This window comes from Gavialis gangeticus, unplaced genomic scaffold (genome assembly GCF_001723915.1).
Source record: "Gavialis gangeticus isolate Ggan-Ray unplaced genomic scaffold, GavGan_comp1, whole genome shotgun sequence".
NCBI lineage: Eukaryota > Metazoa > Chordata > Crocodylia > Gavialidae > Gavialis > Gavialis gangeticus.
This window is the reverse complement of record NW_017729024.1, coordinates 8,027,146-8,042,403: the sequence shown is the minus strand read 5'-3', so window position 1 is coordinate 8,042,403 and position 15,258 is coordinate 8,027,146. Positions and strand designations below refer to the sequence as shown.

At 38.8% G+C, this 15,258-nt stretch overlaps 1 protein-coding gene across 1 annotated transcript in view; it reads right to left on the bottom strand.

Annotated features, from left to right (window-relative positions):
* Positions 1-15,258, bottom strand: part of ELL2 (elongation factor for RNA polymerase II 2) — a gene marked incomplete at its 5' end in the record, with an annotated part of 69,446 nt that overhangs the window by 38,074 nt on the left and 16,114 nt on the right. Inside the window, one exon of the mRNA XM_019518177.1 lies at positions 14,446-14,493. Within this exon, the coding sequence (XP_019373722.1) occupies positions 14,446-14,493 (48 nt within the window). The remainder of the gene's footprint in view (positions 1-14,445; positions 14,494-15,258) is intronic.

Below are 15,258 nucleotides of genomic sequence, written 5' to 3'. Positions count from 1 at the left end.
AGATCATATATCTTAAGTCCATTTCTTAAAAAAAAACAAACAAACCACAGAAATAAGCTACGCAACTGCTTAAATAAATGTGCATACATATGGAGCAAAAGAACTCAGCAAATCTAGTTAGCAAAAGACCACACATAAGTATAAAGGCTATATTTAGTTGCAAGCCAATGTATTAACAGTTACAAGCCAATAAGACCAATATTTCCCTTTAGGAAAATAACTAGAAGTACAACTGTAAAACATGATTATCCTCATAATTTAAAGGGCTTTGATTTAAAATCCATCCATCCTGAACCAGTTTAGGAGGGCTCCTAAATGTTGGCAGCAAAAATTGAGAAACTATTTTCAGCTAGTCTTGAAATGGAAAGCTGGAAACTGGGTAGTAGTTTGAGAGGCTGCTGGCACCAACAGAGGGCTTATTTAGCACTGCACAGCCCTGATGCATACTTCAGGGTAGTGAACAGAATTCCTTTTTCGGGAGAGGTATTTATTTATTAAATTTATATTGATGACTCTGTTAGACTTGGTCCTAAACATGTTCCCTAGTCACCTTTGACAGGAAGGACAAAGATCAGTTGCGTGGGGCTGCCCTGAGTGCTGCCAGCTCTTGTGGGTTCAGGCAATTGGTTTGTATTTCTGGAAAGGGTGTGGGAAAGGGAACTGTGTATTCTTTGGCCTCTGCTTGGTTTCTCAATTCTGGGGATTTATGCAGCGGTCACAGATTATGAGGAGTTTTTCCCCAATGAAATACTATATGCTACAATACTCAAGTGCCCCCGAGTAAGTCATGTAGAAAAGCTCTTGGGATGAGGAAGGAGGGGGGAGTATGGGGGGGGTGCTTTGTTGTTATTCTTACAGCCGATGAGAAGCAATTACTTTGTACTTTGGAGGAAGTTTGGGTCCAAATCTGTGTCAAGTCTGTATTTTACTCTAGTCCTGCTTAAAGCTTTTCACTTATTGCTTCTGTCATAAATAGCTAAAAATAAGTAGGGGTGCACTGATAAAGACTTTTTCGGCTGATAGTGATGGCTGATTATTAACTAGCCATATCCGCCAATACTGATCCAACTGCCAATATGCAACTAGGGAGCTTGGAGAGCTGCAACGGGCCATAAAGCTGGGGGTGCGGGAGAAAGGATGTGGGGAGGGAAGGAGTGTGGGGGGAGCAGAACAAGGCCGGTACAGTATAGAAAGGAATGGGGCTGGGGAAGGAGCTGCCCAGCTGGGGTGGGTAGAGCCACAGATGGCTCATTTGGGGTCACAGAGGGGTGGGGAGGGGAGGCAGCTCCTTGCCGTTGCATGCACCCCCAGGGGAGGCACCCCTGGATCTGTGTGGGGGGCAAAGACAGGCTGCCTACTGCTTCCCCCACCCGACTTACTGGCCAGACACTGCTCTCCACGCTGCCAGGCTGCATTCCTGGCTGCATGCATACACACGGCATTTATCGGTCACAGTATCAGCTACGCCAGTCAAAAAAAAGCAGACTGCTGATAACATCAGGTTTTCTTTTATTGGTGCTGAACCGATATGGACCGATACATATCAGCGCACTTCTAAAAATAAGTAAAACCAATGTACCAGGAAGATGCACTTTGGTGCCAAGTGATCTATTGCAGGTCTCAACACATGTCTGTATTTAACTAAAACTAGTTATTCTATTCATTCTTCTAAGAGAATATTCTGCATACCAGTTAATATTCTGTATACTATTTTGGCTATCACAGTATACAGTTTTGAGTAACGATGGTTTTCCATGACCACGCATCAGCCCACCAACCCCCTGGCCCTGCTAGTGTCTCTTCTCCCCTCCCCTGCAGCCCCTGCTCCCCCAGCGGTGGTCCCCAGCCGTGCCAGTGGTGCGTGCGGTGGCCAGGAACTGCTCTATCCACAGTGGCAGGGAACAGCAGGCCTGCTCGCCACTGTTTCTTGCTTCCCTCCCCCATGACCCGGCATGGCAGGGAACAGAGAAGCCACACGGGGATCTCCTTGCCTGCTGCAGCTCACCCTGCACTGCCCAAGCGATGTGCCTCCTATGCCTGCCGCTGGTTTGAGGGGCATAGCCCTACGCCGCTGCCCTCAAGTGCAGCCCCACGTGCAGGAGGTGTATTGCCAGGGCAATGTGGAGCGAGCAGTGGTGCGCAAGGAGATCCCCACGCGGCTTCTCTGCTTCCTGCCGCGCCTGGTTCTGGGGGAGGAAAGCAAGGCAGCAGGGAACAGCAGGTCCACTTGCACCTATGCCTAGTTGACCACCCTCTGTATTAAAGGCAAGTAAAAATATTTTATACACTATACTGTACAGTATTCAAGTCCCTAACCCCATTTTTCCTGTGGTTGGCGAGGCAAAGCCTCTAAATGTTACACAGGTAGTTTCTATGGGGGAGGAGGTAACAACCAGCAAAAATGTTAAGGAAGACTTGTTTGCTTCAGTTCTTCCAAATACATAGCTACTTGGCAAGCAGAGGAAAAGCCTCTTTTAAAAACCAATAAAGGTTTCCCTTCAGCAACGTTTCCATTGCTGCAATAGAACAAAGGGCTATATACCTTCACCACTCCATGTGCCTAATACAGTTACTGGAAAGAAGTTTCCCAAGTCCAAGTATCTTTTGTATTTCTATCTCAGTTCTGCCTGACAGTTGGGATAATTTAAGAATAAGATCCTGAACACTTCCATGCCTACTTTTAGACAGCAACACAGCAAGAGTCTTTGAGCACAGAAATCGGACACTTATAACAGCTTTACCTACCCTTCAAATTCCATCCAAATAGGCAAGTCTATAGGGGTCTATCACATAACTAAACAGAAAGAATTAGGAAGGGATTAAAGTTATCCCATTTTTTCCAATAAAAAGGATAAAATTATACAAGCAACAATTTGAAAATGACAACCCTGTTCTTAGCTTCCTTACCGCGGAACATTCAAAATTTATTTATTCTAATTTGGCCCCAGAAAGATTTATGAGACTTCAGTGACCTGGCAGCTAAATGAAGCAGTATAACTGAAGAGGTATCATTACTACTTACATTTTATGAATGAATGAACAGAAAGTTACTGCTTCAAAGAACTTTCAACTCAATTTAGAAAGAAGGGACAAAAATGAACAACATGTAAGAAGGGTGAAAACTGGCAGGACAAAGGTTATAAAAGTATCAAACAGATTGGGTGCATATCCCCTGCATACACTCCCCTTATAGAAAGGCTAGAAAAACAATTAGGTTGTTACAAATACCACTGGCACAGTTGGGTACTAGTAGGTCTGGATGCTTAAGTAAACTGGCACACAGCTGTACTAGAGGTGGAAAATTTGTGCGGGCACAAGAATTTGCTATCATTTGGTGAGATATAAAGTAGCTTGAACAGTAACAAAAAGTGACTGTACAAAGACAGCTAGACAATGACATTTCTCTTAAAGAGCAAGCCGTATCTGCAACTTAGGACCCTGTAATACTATTACTTGTAACTACTGAACCTGTGGAGTTTAAAGTAAGGATCTCATCCATAATCATAAAATATTTTAGATATACCTTATAATTTTGGGTTTAAAATTGATTATCACCTGTTGGCTTATTAGACATTTGAGAAAACACCTATGACTTTTAAATGCCCTCTTTCTAATCTTGAAAACTCTTGAATTCTAACTGTGCTGTAAGTCTAAACAGGAAGAGTAAGGAGTTGGTCAGTCAGAGGAATTTAGTGCCAATTGGTTTAATTCCTGTTTATACAAAATTTGATAGTAGAGAGTGAAGAATTCCAGAGAAATGAACAGATATTCCAGTAGTTGCTACTGCAACCTTCTGGAAACTCAGGTCTACAAAAATAAAAGAGCATTTATTTAAACACCAGAAAGATGTATCATAGCATTATAGCTCAAAAGTGAGAACCCAGGCGCTTATGAAAGGTCTCTAAATATTTAAAAATACAGAAAGATCCTTAGGAAGATGCCAATCCTCAGTTCCACATTCACTTTTAAACATTCTATTGGCTGGTGCCTGTATTTTTAGGCAGTATGCCAAGCTCGTTTTCACGTACACTCCCAGGAGGGTATCATCTTTTACTTCCAATTTCCTTCTTATTCCCCACCCCCCAATAAATGGCATCATATTTAGAATGTTGCATTTATTTTTACAACTTTGATGTCTGCTCCTCTTTGGTCCCCACAGGTACAATTTTATTTCACTTTATTCTCTTGATGCAAATAATAGCTTGCCTTTCTGACTTCATCTTTAACACCTATTTCGGTCACTATAGCAGACTATTCTTTGCCTGTTATTCCAATAGTCTCACAACAGGAGTCCCTCAACTGACTTCTCTTAATTCTTGAGCTGAAATTAGTCCTCATGTACAGAGCAAACTAATCCACAGTCATATCCTTCACTCTCCCCATCCCTATACACTGCACTTTGCCAACTGCACAACAGTTTAGGTCTTCACATTGATTCCACACTTTTATTACATTATACTGTACTTCCATAAGGAATGGTTTGCTGCCAATAAACCAAACAGACTTCTCAGCTTTCAGGAAGCTCCCTTTTAAACTCAATGGTTGTATATAGGCTAGGATTTAATGCATTGCATTAGGAAATGTACTAACATGTGCTAGTCCATATAAGTCTAGAGTAGTGGATTCTAAACACCGGCTGAACTGATACAGCATGGGCTCTGAACAATTAGACTGCTAATGTCAACTCGAGTCTGTGATATGTATTCCATGCCAGCTGATCTGTCGGGCATTTTTATGCCCTTGTTTTGTAATGTAATAAAATTAATTTTTTGTAAAAGATGGTAAATGTTGCATTATTTAGATCTGCACAAAACAACTTTCCTGCCCCCAAATTCATATTTCTCATGGTTTTACAGTGATAAATTAAATAAATGGTCCTGAGAGGTTCACTACACAGAAGTCAAGGACAACTTTCCAGACAATCAGAATGGAAGTGCAATGTTTCAATTCCAGATAAACTTTTGGACATTTCTAATATTTGTTTTTCCTATTTAATGTACCCTTTCAACAGAAGGTTAAATAGCCATAATTTGAGAACAGCACCACTTAACTATTTGGGGCTATTAGGTAGCAGCACTGTAAAACATAATTGTTAGTATTTTTAAGTCATCCTTTGGAGAAGCTACTGTATACTGGCCTTGAGATTTTTGTGAACATGCATCCATGTGGTTATTTGCTATACAGCAAAAACCCTTTTAAAAGAAATTAATATGCCCCTTTTTCTTTCATTCCTAAATTAAGTTTCCAAAATAGCAAGCACTATTCTCCATATATCAGGAACAACAGATAGGATCTGTTCCCATGCATCTCCACACTTGCCTTGTCACCCTGGCTCCCTTTTAAGAGACCATCTTAAAAGTTATAAACAGTAGCCTAGACACAGGAAAATTCCTGAAGAGTTAATGTCTGTTTTGGTTGGAAGGCACATTAAGATACAGGGCTGTGGGTATGTTTGTGTTTAAGAAGAACTTAGTTTAAGTGTTCTAGAAAAGTTTACACAGCCTTAAAATTACATTAAAACTGGTTCGAATATTTTTGAAAGTAAAAAAAATTGGCAACCTTTTCACATATTTTTGAAGTTTCACATTTATTACAATCTGAGACATGAAGATAAGTGAAAAAACCCCCTCATTTTAACACTAAGTGGGGTTGGGTAGCCTCATCCTGACTCAGTCAAGGTTATAAACCCACATTCAGCTATTAAGCCTCAAGGTCAAGGCCATTTCCACTTATGCGCTACTCTTGCTGCTTAAGTGTATTTGTATCTGGTGCTCTCAGCCTGCTGTGTCTGTTTATACCACTTCCTATTGCTTGTAACAGCCTCCTATACTTATCTGCTAAGAAGAGTCCCCCTCTCCCCTTTCCCACCCATCTCCAATTTTTTTTCAGGAGGCATTCATCATTCTTCTTATCAACAATCTTTTTAAAGCTTTGCTTATCTACGTCTTGAATATTATTAACTTCTGGGGACTTTACAAGCCCGCTTTATGATACATTCCCTCTACTACTAAAACTTCATTCTGTAAACCCCTATCTCATCCCCAAATGGTGTTGCACTTTTCTGTGTTCCAGAACAGACTGTTACTGGTTATCAAAGTACACCATATATTACTCAAGACTGCTTTGATACTTCAAATGACAGGAATCCATTGTAGCTGAATCCGAGTTAAATGAGCTCTTACATTTCTGCCTAAACACTGAACTTTACCACCAACTCTCTTGGGCCAGTACACACTTGTAAACTAGAACCGTATTTCTGAAATGGCATGTAAATAAGTACATGTGCAGGAAATATTATTTGAAAAGAGTGGTACTGTCCTCCTTGAGGCCAGTGTCACATGCATACCTTACCTGTCATGAAAACCCCCAGAAAGAACTAGTGAAAGGTCCTGGTACACAGTTAAGTTTCTGGCCTACATCAGCCCTAGCTGGGTTGCTCTGCCTTTGTACATTCAAATGCTTACTTTTTCTACTGCCTCAAAGTAGTTTTGTAGCTTAAATAATTAATTCTAGAAGTTTCTTATGGAGTTCAAAAGCCCACCTGGGCAACTTGAGTATTTTTCTGGGATTGAAGCACGCTTTCTTCAGACTGCATTTCTTTATCATCATCTGTTTTATATTTATTTCCACTACTACTAACTAAATATTTTGTCTTGGTAAACTCTAGTTTCCCCTTGAGCATCATAAACTTGTCCTTTTCCTCTCTTTTGGCCACTTCACAGGATGAGCAATGCAACTGCCCAGTTTTCTAGAGGAAAGAGATACAACTATTCTTTCAACTATTTCAACCTCAGTCCTGGTCAAGAGGGCCTCTGATTACATGTTGCTGTCTTGCCAGTAGATTTTATAGGGCAACACATTTTGGTTTATTGCCTCTTTCCTATTTATACTTTACAAGATTACATGGGTCCGTATGCCACTGGCAGATCAGAAGAAAGTGGAGATCCTCCCCAAAGAGCTCATTAAGCCATGCTAGTATCGGTTCCAACTGTGTTAAATTTTGTTTTGCAAAGCAGCTCTGTGGATTTTGCTGTTCTTCTGCTTCCTTTGAAAACAATTTAAAGTATGAACTTCAAAATAGCAGACATTCCTTCTTAGAGGGCTTTAATCAGGTTGTGTTCACTGTGACCTAGCTGTTTGAAACATCTAACCTCCTAAACATATTGCAGAAATCTCTTTCAAAAAAGCAGACCTGTGGCAAGTCTCTTTTTACACTTATGCATGCCTTCAACTGCTTTCCCCGCTGGCAGAAAACACAGACTGTTCCACTAAACACTTACCTTGGAGCAACTATGCGTTGCGGCTATCTCCAAGAACAACGCAGAAAGATTATAATGACTTAAAGATTTAATTAAAACTATTTGCCTAGTCCAGTGGTTCTCAACCTTTTTTGGATGAGGCACCCTTCAGAAAATGCCAGGTTTTAGTTTTCACTGCTTTTTCACTACAGAAAAACAATAGAGCAATTGTTACGTTGCAAAGAACTCAGAAACACCACATCAGGTCAGAACATTTCTTTAACACTATGGATTCCTATGTGAAATCTCTGGGTACCTGTAGACGTGCAGGATGTCTGCCCTGACGCGCTGTAATTACAATGCACTGGAGCAGACTCAAGTCTGCTGAAGTGTGCTGATTAGCACGCTCTAGCAGTCTTAATGTCTCGTGTATTCAGTGTCCCCACATTTCAAAATGGCAGTGGGGGCACTTTAAGTAAAGCTCGTTGAACGAGCTTTAGTTAAACCACCCCTGCCACCATTTTGAAGTGCAGGATGCTGAATACACATGATGCTGTGGGCGCTTCAACTAGAGAGGCTCCTGAGAGCTGCTCCAATTAAAGCACCCCCTTCCCCTTCCTACAGAGCATAGATCAAGATACCCTGTGAATCAGGTTTGCACACCTAACAATACTAACATTGTGTGACACCCCTGAAAAGATTTAAAGGCACTACAGGGTGCCATAGCACCTAGGTTGAGAATCACTGTCCTAGTCATTTTGATTACATATTGCCTTTAAGGTCACATACTAATACTTGTTTCTAGTAGTGGAAAATTTCCACCAATAGAAGTGATTCTGGGAGAGAAAACAATATGAATATTCAGTCTGCAACTGCCCCCTCTCCCTTGATCCTCACTTCTTCCTGAGACTGGGGTGTTCCCAGTCTGGGAAAAGTGTGGGCTGTTCCAGTCTTCCTGTTCACAGGGGTAATGGAGCTCCACAGTAAAGCCTCACTGTCTGCTTCTCCCACCTTCTTCTGTGAGAAGAAGGCTGGGGGCTTTGCCCTCTTGCTCAGCTCCTGGTGCCCAGGCAAAGCCCCCTGCCTACTTCTCACTCTGGGGATTTCAGAGTGAAAAGCAGACGGTGAACTGCTGGCGACCTGCTCCTCCCATCCTCTTCTAGTCTACAAGACGGGTGTGAACAGCTCCCCATGTGACTTCTTTAGACCAAGGTAGAAAAACATGGGAGCCCTTCCCTGCAGCTCCACTCCTCCTCGTCCCCGAGAGGAGATAAGATGTGGGAAATATGCAGATGTTCATTCTCTACAGAGAAACTCTCCTGGGAGAGATTTCTATCTGGTTGTAATAAGGTTATTTTTCCTCCCAGAACAGCCATTTTTGTTCTGGAAGAAAAAAAACTTGGAATATCTATACACGTGTGATTTCTACCAGGAGTGTGGCAGTAGAAACTGAACAGGACCCATAGAGCCACGGCAGCTGAGTGACCTTTTTAGGAGGACACACTTCTCAATGAGTGTCAGCTAAGGTATAAGGAAATAGTGTAATTAAATATCCAGTAATGAGAGAGGAAAGAAGAGACTGGACTAAATCGGAATAACTTCAAAATCATACTGTTATGAAAACTTTTACCATGTTACTAAGTTGGATAGAATCTTAGATTCAGTTTTTAAGAAGGCTGTTCATGAGAGCAAGGAATAAGAGGGAGAATCCTTTTAACATGCTAAAAAGGGATCATATGGTTACAGCTATTCTGATTGGGTGAAGTCAGTACTAAACTACTCAGAAGTCTATATGAAAAATGCTGTTATTAAAAACACATCATATATATTAATTACAATCAACTAAGTTTGCTCCACATACGTGACAAAGCTGTTTAAAGAGTTGTAATTGAAACTAAAGCGGGTATTTCTGAACCTAGGGCTGAAGAAGGTCACCTTACCAAAAATGGTAATTATGATGTAGGAAGCATGTAAGCCAATTCAAGACTATCAGTTTATGACCTGTTTACAATCTTGATTCAGCTATGGAATCAAGGAAGTTATTGTCTGAACCAAACAGTTTGACATTTAAATTACTGATTTAACAGGCAGAACAAAAACATTTTAATACTGGAAGCTGGAAACCAGCAGTCAGGTATTTGGCTTTCACTGCTACTTTGGATAAAAATGTCATTTACCTTTCAATACCAGGGTCAAATTTCTAAATAAAAGAATATAAGCCAAATGCAATTGTCATGGGGGGGCAGGGGGAGGGAAGGGTCTGCCTCTTATAAACCAAATTACTCTGTAAATTAATGGATCTAACGATAAGAAAGGGTACTTGTATTAATCTCCAGACATATCAAATTAATTAAGAGAGATTAGGAAGAATGGCAGCTGATTTATTTGGATAAATGTAAATGAGTACTTAACTTTTCAAACCAGTATCTTCCACTTATAAGATCCTTTCAGGAAAGATACAGACATTACTGTTACTAACTCAATGCAGATGTTTGCCTGAAGCACAGCTGTGGTTAAACAGTAGCTAAAATGCACCTCGCTAAAGAAACTGTCTATAACAGAGATGGGACACTGTGTCTACTGTTCCTTCTTTCAATCATGGGTTCATATGCAGTTGCTACACTCTGGTGAAAAATGTTATCTTAAATACTGTATTGCCATGATTATATAAGAGAGTAAATAATTTAAAAACATTAACATTGTTTTTAATGAAACATTTTAAAATATTTACAGTAATATTAAGGGTACAGCCAATAATGAAAAGATCCCTGTTTTAGCCATCCTGCAACGCAGTAATATACTGAGGAAGCCTGCCAATAAGCAGGAGTACAGTACTCAATGCAGAACAATGGTGGCATCACTTCCAAGAATTTCAAATCAACAGTGGAAGTTAGATACAGGTGGGATTATGGATATTTGTTATTAAATGTTACTTTGAACCATCAACTTGTGCTTACACACAAGCTTACAAGAACAGCACAGTCCAACTAGAGTTTTTCTCAACCTCTCCTCACATTTCCTTTATTTTCATTTGTGCTTTGTAAATGTCTGCTCTAGAACACGCACTGCTAAATTATACCACCAGTGGTCTATTTAACCAAATATCCTGTCTTTCATGTTGGCTAGGTATTTCAGAGGAAGAGAAAGGAAGTCCCACATCATTCAGTCTTGGAATAACCCTTGTCCTAGAGAAATTTTTTCCTCCCCTCAGCCTCACAAACTTTTACTAGTTAGGAACTGATTTATGCCCAAATACCTCAGTGTTTATCTGTTTACTATTATATAGATTAAAATTTTTCTTTTGAAATTCTGTAAACTTGTATCCATGTACACAATTATTTTTCTTCTTTCCTTACAAATCTTACTTAGCGCTCAGCCTCAGTATCTTGTACAAAAAGTATCTTCTGACTAATTATACTTAAAATTATTTCCTCTTATTTGTTATAAGTTCGACATATTCAGTATTATTGGATGTTCTGCTATATCTGCATTGAGAGGTTGCCATTCTACTTTTTCAAGTAACTGTGGCTTCTGAACACCTTCAAAGCAGTCATAGTCTGCCTGAGCCACAAATTTGGTGGCATGGGGCTATGTATAGAGAGACAAGAGCCTTAAGAAGTACACACCTGCAGCTTCTTATCTAAGAGAAGAAAGCTGCAAATAAAATTGCTGAGTTTTATTTTTTTGGTTTTCTTGCATAGTTTTTCAGATTACTATCAAGTCCATATTACAGTATCTATTAAGTATATTAAGTACTCACTTCATTTTGCATTTATATATAGTGAATTAGTCTACATCCCTTTCACTGGCAAGTTATTGGTGTGGCACCTAAGCTACTTTAGAAAACAGTTAACTTGTGACATATGTGGCCGTTTTTATAGGACACTGCCCTTAGAAATACTCAAGACAGTCATTGCTATGGCATCTGGGTGACTGTAGACATTTTATAATAAAAAAAATATGTAAGATTTCCAGCTAGTGGGGCTGAATACAAAATAAAGACTCACTTCACCTGCCAGAATATGGATAAACCAATTACTAATTCATCTGGAATTAATTTCTAGAGTCTTAAACACACTAGAAATAACTTTAAATAAGATTTTTCTTATGATATTAAATCTCTGTCCTTTGCATCACTTTACAGAAGCAAAGACCAACCACCTTAACACAAAATGACTTAAAATCTGAAGAACAGCATAGTTAACAAAATAATTTCTGTTGACTAAAAACAGGAAGAGCACTAGCTGACAAACAGACGCTGAAAGACTTGAAATCCTTTTAAAGGCAGTGGGCATATTCCTGCTAGATGTCAAAACAGATGTCATCTCCCTTAGCATTTAGCTAGAAGGTACATATTATGTTCATCCTGCTTTTGGCTGTCATCCCAAAGAATCAACCTTTCCCTTCTTACATTCACTGCAGCTTTAGACCATCCTGAATCACTAATCTTTTCCCCCCAAATCCTTTATAATAGCTACAAAGTAGGGGAAGTAGACATGTCTACTTTTAGCAAACAGGAGGCTGAAATATGAGCAAATTCTAAAAATGTTTCCTAATTTTTACCTTAAATGTACCACAGCTATGTCCTGTTTAACTGCAAATTTTGTAGTAGCTTGAACTGCACAGGAATTTTGCTGAAACGAGTACTTTTTTAAACTTCTAGAAAGCAATGGAATTCATGAAGCTATAGACTTCAATGCCAAATCATTGAAGTAGTCATGGGAATTTACCACAGAACTTATTTCTCATGTGTCATAGTACATAGGGGTCCATCTGTAAAACAGGTGATGTTTTACAGTGTAATGTTGTGTAGTGTCTGCATCTGCTAATCTGAGAGAATAGCGGGCAGATTTCCGTAATAATTTTTAAAAAGCACTTGTATTTTGTCACTAAATGCACAGTAGTACCACAATACCATGTATTCAAGACTGTCTGCATGTAACAACTTTAAGTAAAATAAAACTTGATTCTTCAGATAAAGGAAACTTTCAAGTCATATGTAATAACAAAATACTCATTAAGCAATTACTGAGATTTGGAAAGGTCAACAAAAGGGTTTCTTCTTGAGACAAATTCAAGCTTTTTTGTCTCCCCACCCCTTTAAAATAAACACATTAGGCCATAGATGAGCTACATTCTTTAAACTGCTTTAGGTGTTAGCTTTGTCCACTACAGGTACCATCTCATTGGAAATAAAATCTAACCATTAAATTCATCCATTCTGCAGCTATACAATGCCTAGGCATGGTAAGAATGTTGATATGTAATACACACAAAATTTAAAGATCACAAATATATGCCGTAGAAGTATATTAGTTGGTCTTCAGAAGTACTCCAAGTGCAAAGCAATCAAAGCTTCTGCTGACTTTAAAGGTGATTTGACAGAGATGAACAATGCAAATTCTCTTCTAAAAGGTAGTGTAAGTGGTAACCTTTGGAAACTTTCTTCCCAAAAGATATATTTGAACGAATAAGCAGAAATTTTTAAACACTCTGTAGTTTCAGCAGTAACACCAAAAATGCAAGCATCCTCTTGAACAATAGCAGCACAAATTATACTCATTCCAAAAAGAGGAGTTAATTGGGGGGGGGAAGTGGGGAGGAAGAAACAAAATAAAATAGTTTATATAAACTGTTTTAAAATTTGCTCAAAACATACACTGCTCTTGTATGTGGAAAACAAGACCTTAGGGGTGTAACACTAGAAGTTCAGTGACATGACTCTTGGGAGTTTCAGTAACAGAGTACAAAAGTACTGTTTTTTCTCCAGCATACTGTGTGTCACAGGAGAAAGAGAAAGAGGGCACCAAAAATACTGTCCTGATCTTTTCAGTGAAGTAAAAACTTATCTGACAGACATTTATAAACTATACATTTTAGAAAACTTTATAGAGGCAAATTTTTAATACCTGAAGTGCCATGATAAATATATAGACTTGTATTGGTAGTAGTTTATCACTAAGTTAGTAACAGACCTCCCCAACTACTATTTCGCAGCAGTTAATGAGGAACAAATCTCAGGGGTGCACAAAGACAAGTAAACAATAGTCGCATAACTTCTGCAAAAATAGAAACAGAGGATTTAGGGTGTGGAACTTAGGAAGAAAAAATGTCAATTTTTATTAGAGTTTAAAAACTGCAAGCAGTGATCAGTGTAACTATACTATGAATCCTACAATACACTGAGTTTTATTTTTAACAACATAATGATAAAAATGTTTGTCTCCCCAGTGTACTCGTCCTTTTAAAAAGCTGATCTGTTATATTATGAGACAAGTTGGTTACTAGTCCACATTTAGATGCATTTTCTGATGCAACTCTACTGGCAAATGCCTCAGTAGGAGCATGGCTTATACTGGCAAGGAAGCTCTTTTGCCAGAAGACAGTAATGTTTCCTTGAAGAATACGTTACACTGGCAAAAACATTTTTGTTTTTGGGAAAAAAGGCTACATTAGGTTTTGCATTTAGTCAGTACAGCTATGTCAACTGGAGCATGTGATTTTTCAAAAGTCCTAGCTGTCATTTATGGTGGCAAAATGTATGCTTAGACCAAGCTTTAACTTCCTCCTTATAAAAGGAAGATATATATAACGCTAAACCTAAACTATTTCACTCATGAAGATTGCTTCTCCAACCTCCATTTAGTTTATGGATTCAAAGAAGAATCCTTTTACAGGCTCCCTTCCAGACCCTGCTGGTAAGGGGCTGAGGTGAGAACATGGGAATGAACATTTTCATTCCCAAAAAAGATTTTTGAATCTTTGGGTGGACCAGGTATTTATGAACCCCATGGTCTAAAGTTCTAAAGGAAATTTATCTTCCTTTGATGTCTCAAGTAAACTGTATTTGTGATTTCTTCTGCACTCACTTAACTACTGGTAAAACAGATGGTTTACAATATAAGTTCAAATCCAAATATGAAGGAGAGAAGTGAAGAGGCATCACAAGCCAGGTACCTTGGGTTACTCAAAGAAAAGGAACTGAATCTAAGGCAATTGATTCTTTTTCACTAGAAACTATTACACTCATTGGTACACATTAGGCAGCAAAGCTGGGGACAGCTTAGATTACAGCATATATGATCATGAATGCTTCTAGAAAAGAAGGAAACTTAAAATTAAAATGTTAATATTTTTAATGTATTAAAATAAAACAAACCCTACACACTCATTTTTCCTGACAATTTAAAAATACGAAAGTACTTACCCCTTGGAGCCCTTGAAACTGAATTGAGGGTCGGGAAGAAATAAGTTCCTATAAAATAAAATTAAAAAAGCTGTGAAAAACTATTATCAAATGTATTATAAAGACTACTGTACTATCGACCTGAAATGTATTTGTCATTACAGGATACCCTGAACAGACATTTGAGCTGTCTCGCTTTTACTAACAAATATATGCTAAAAAACTATATAATATCAATTTTCTGATTATACACACGTTAAATGTAACCTTGAATTTCAATCCCGATAGGCAAATAAAGTTTATTAATAAAAATGAAAACTTGAACCTCGTAATAAAGGCTCAGTACAAAAGTACCTATAGGTCATACAGAGACAGATGTTATACTTCATAGACCTCAAACTTTAAATGAGCTGAAGTATTTACAGTAAAATATAATTAAAATTGTGCTTATGTCAATCCAAGTATAATAAATAAAAATAATAATAAATGACCAAAAAAACTATTAGCATCATTTCAAACTATGTAATTTGAATGATTTAGGGTCCAATTTTGGTAATGTAATGAGTTCAGAGAGAAGAATACAAGCAGATTTTTGGAGGTATTAAGTTTCTGTTCCTCCCTCTGAGATCAGAGTAACAAGCAGAGCAATGGTAACTGTACTGCATATCACAGTGAACAATTCAGTATTCAAGGGATAAAACTAATCAGAACACATGAACTACAGACAGAGCTGTCCCTAGGGGTGTGTGGGCATATCAGCCTGTGTGGGGCCAGGGGGTGGTGACTGCCCGCAGAAGCCAGCAGCAGCATCAGCCGGGGGGGGGGGGGGGGGGA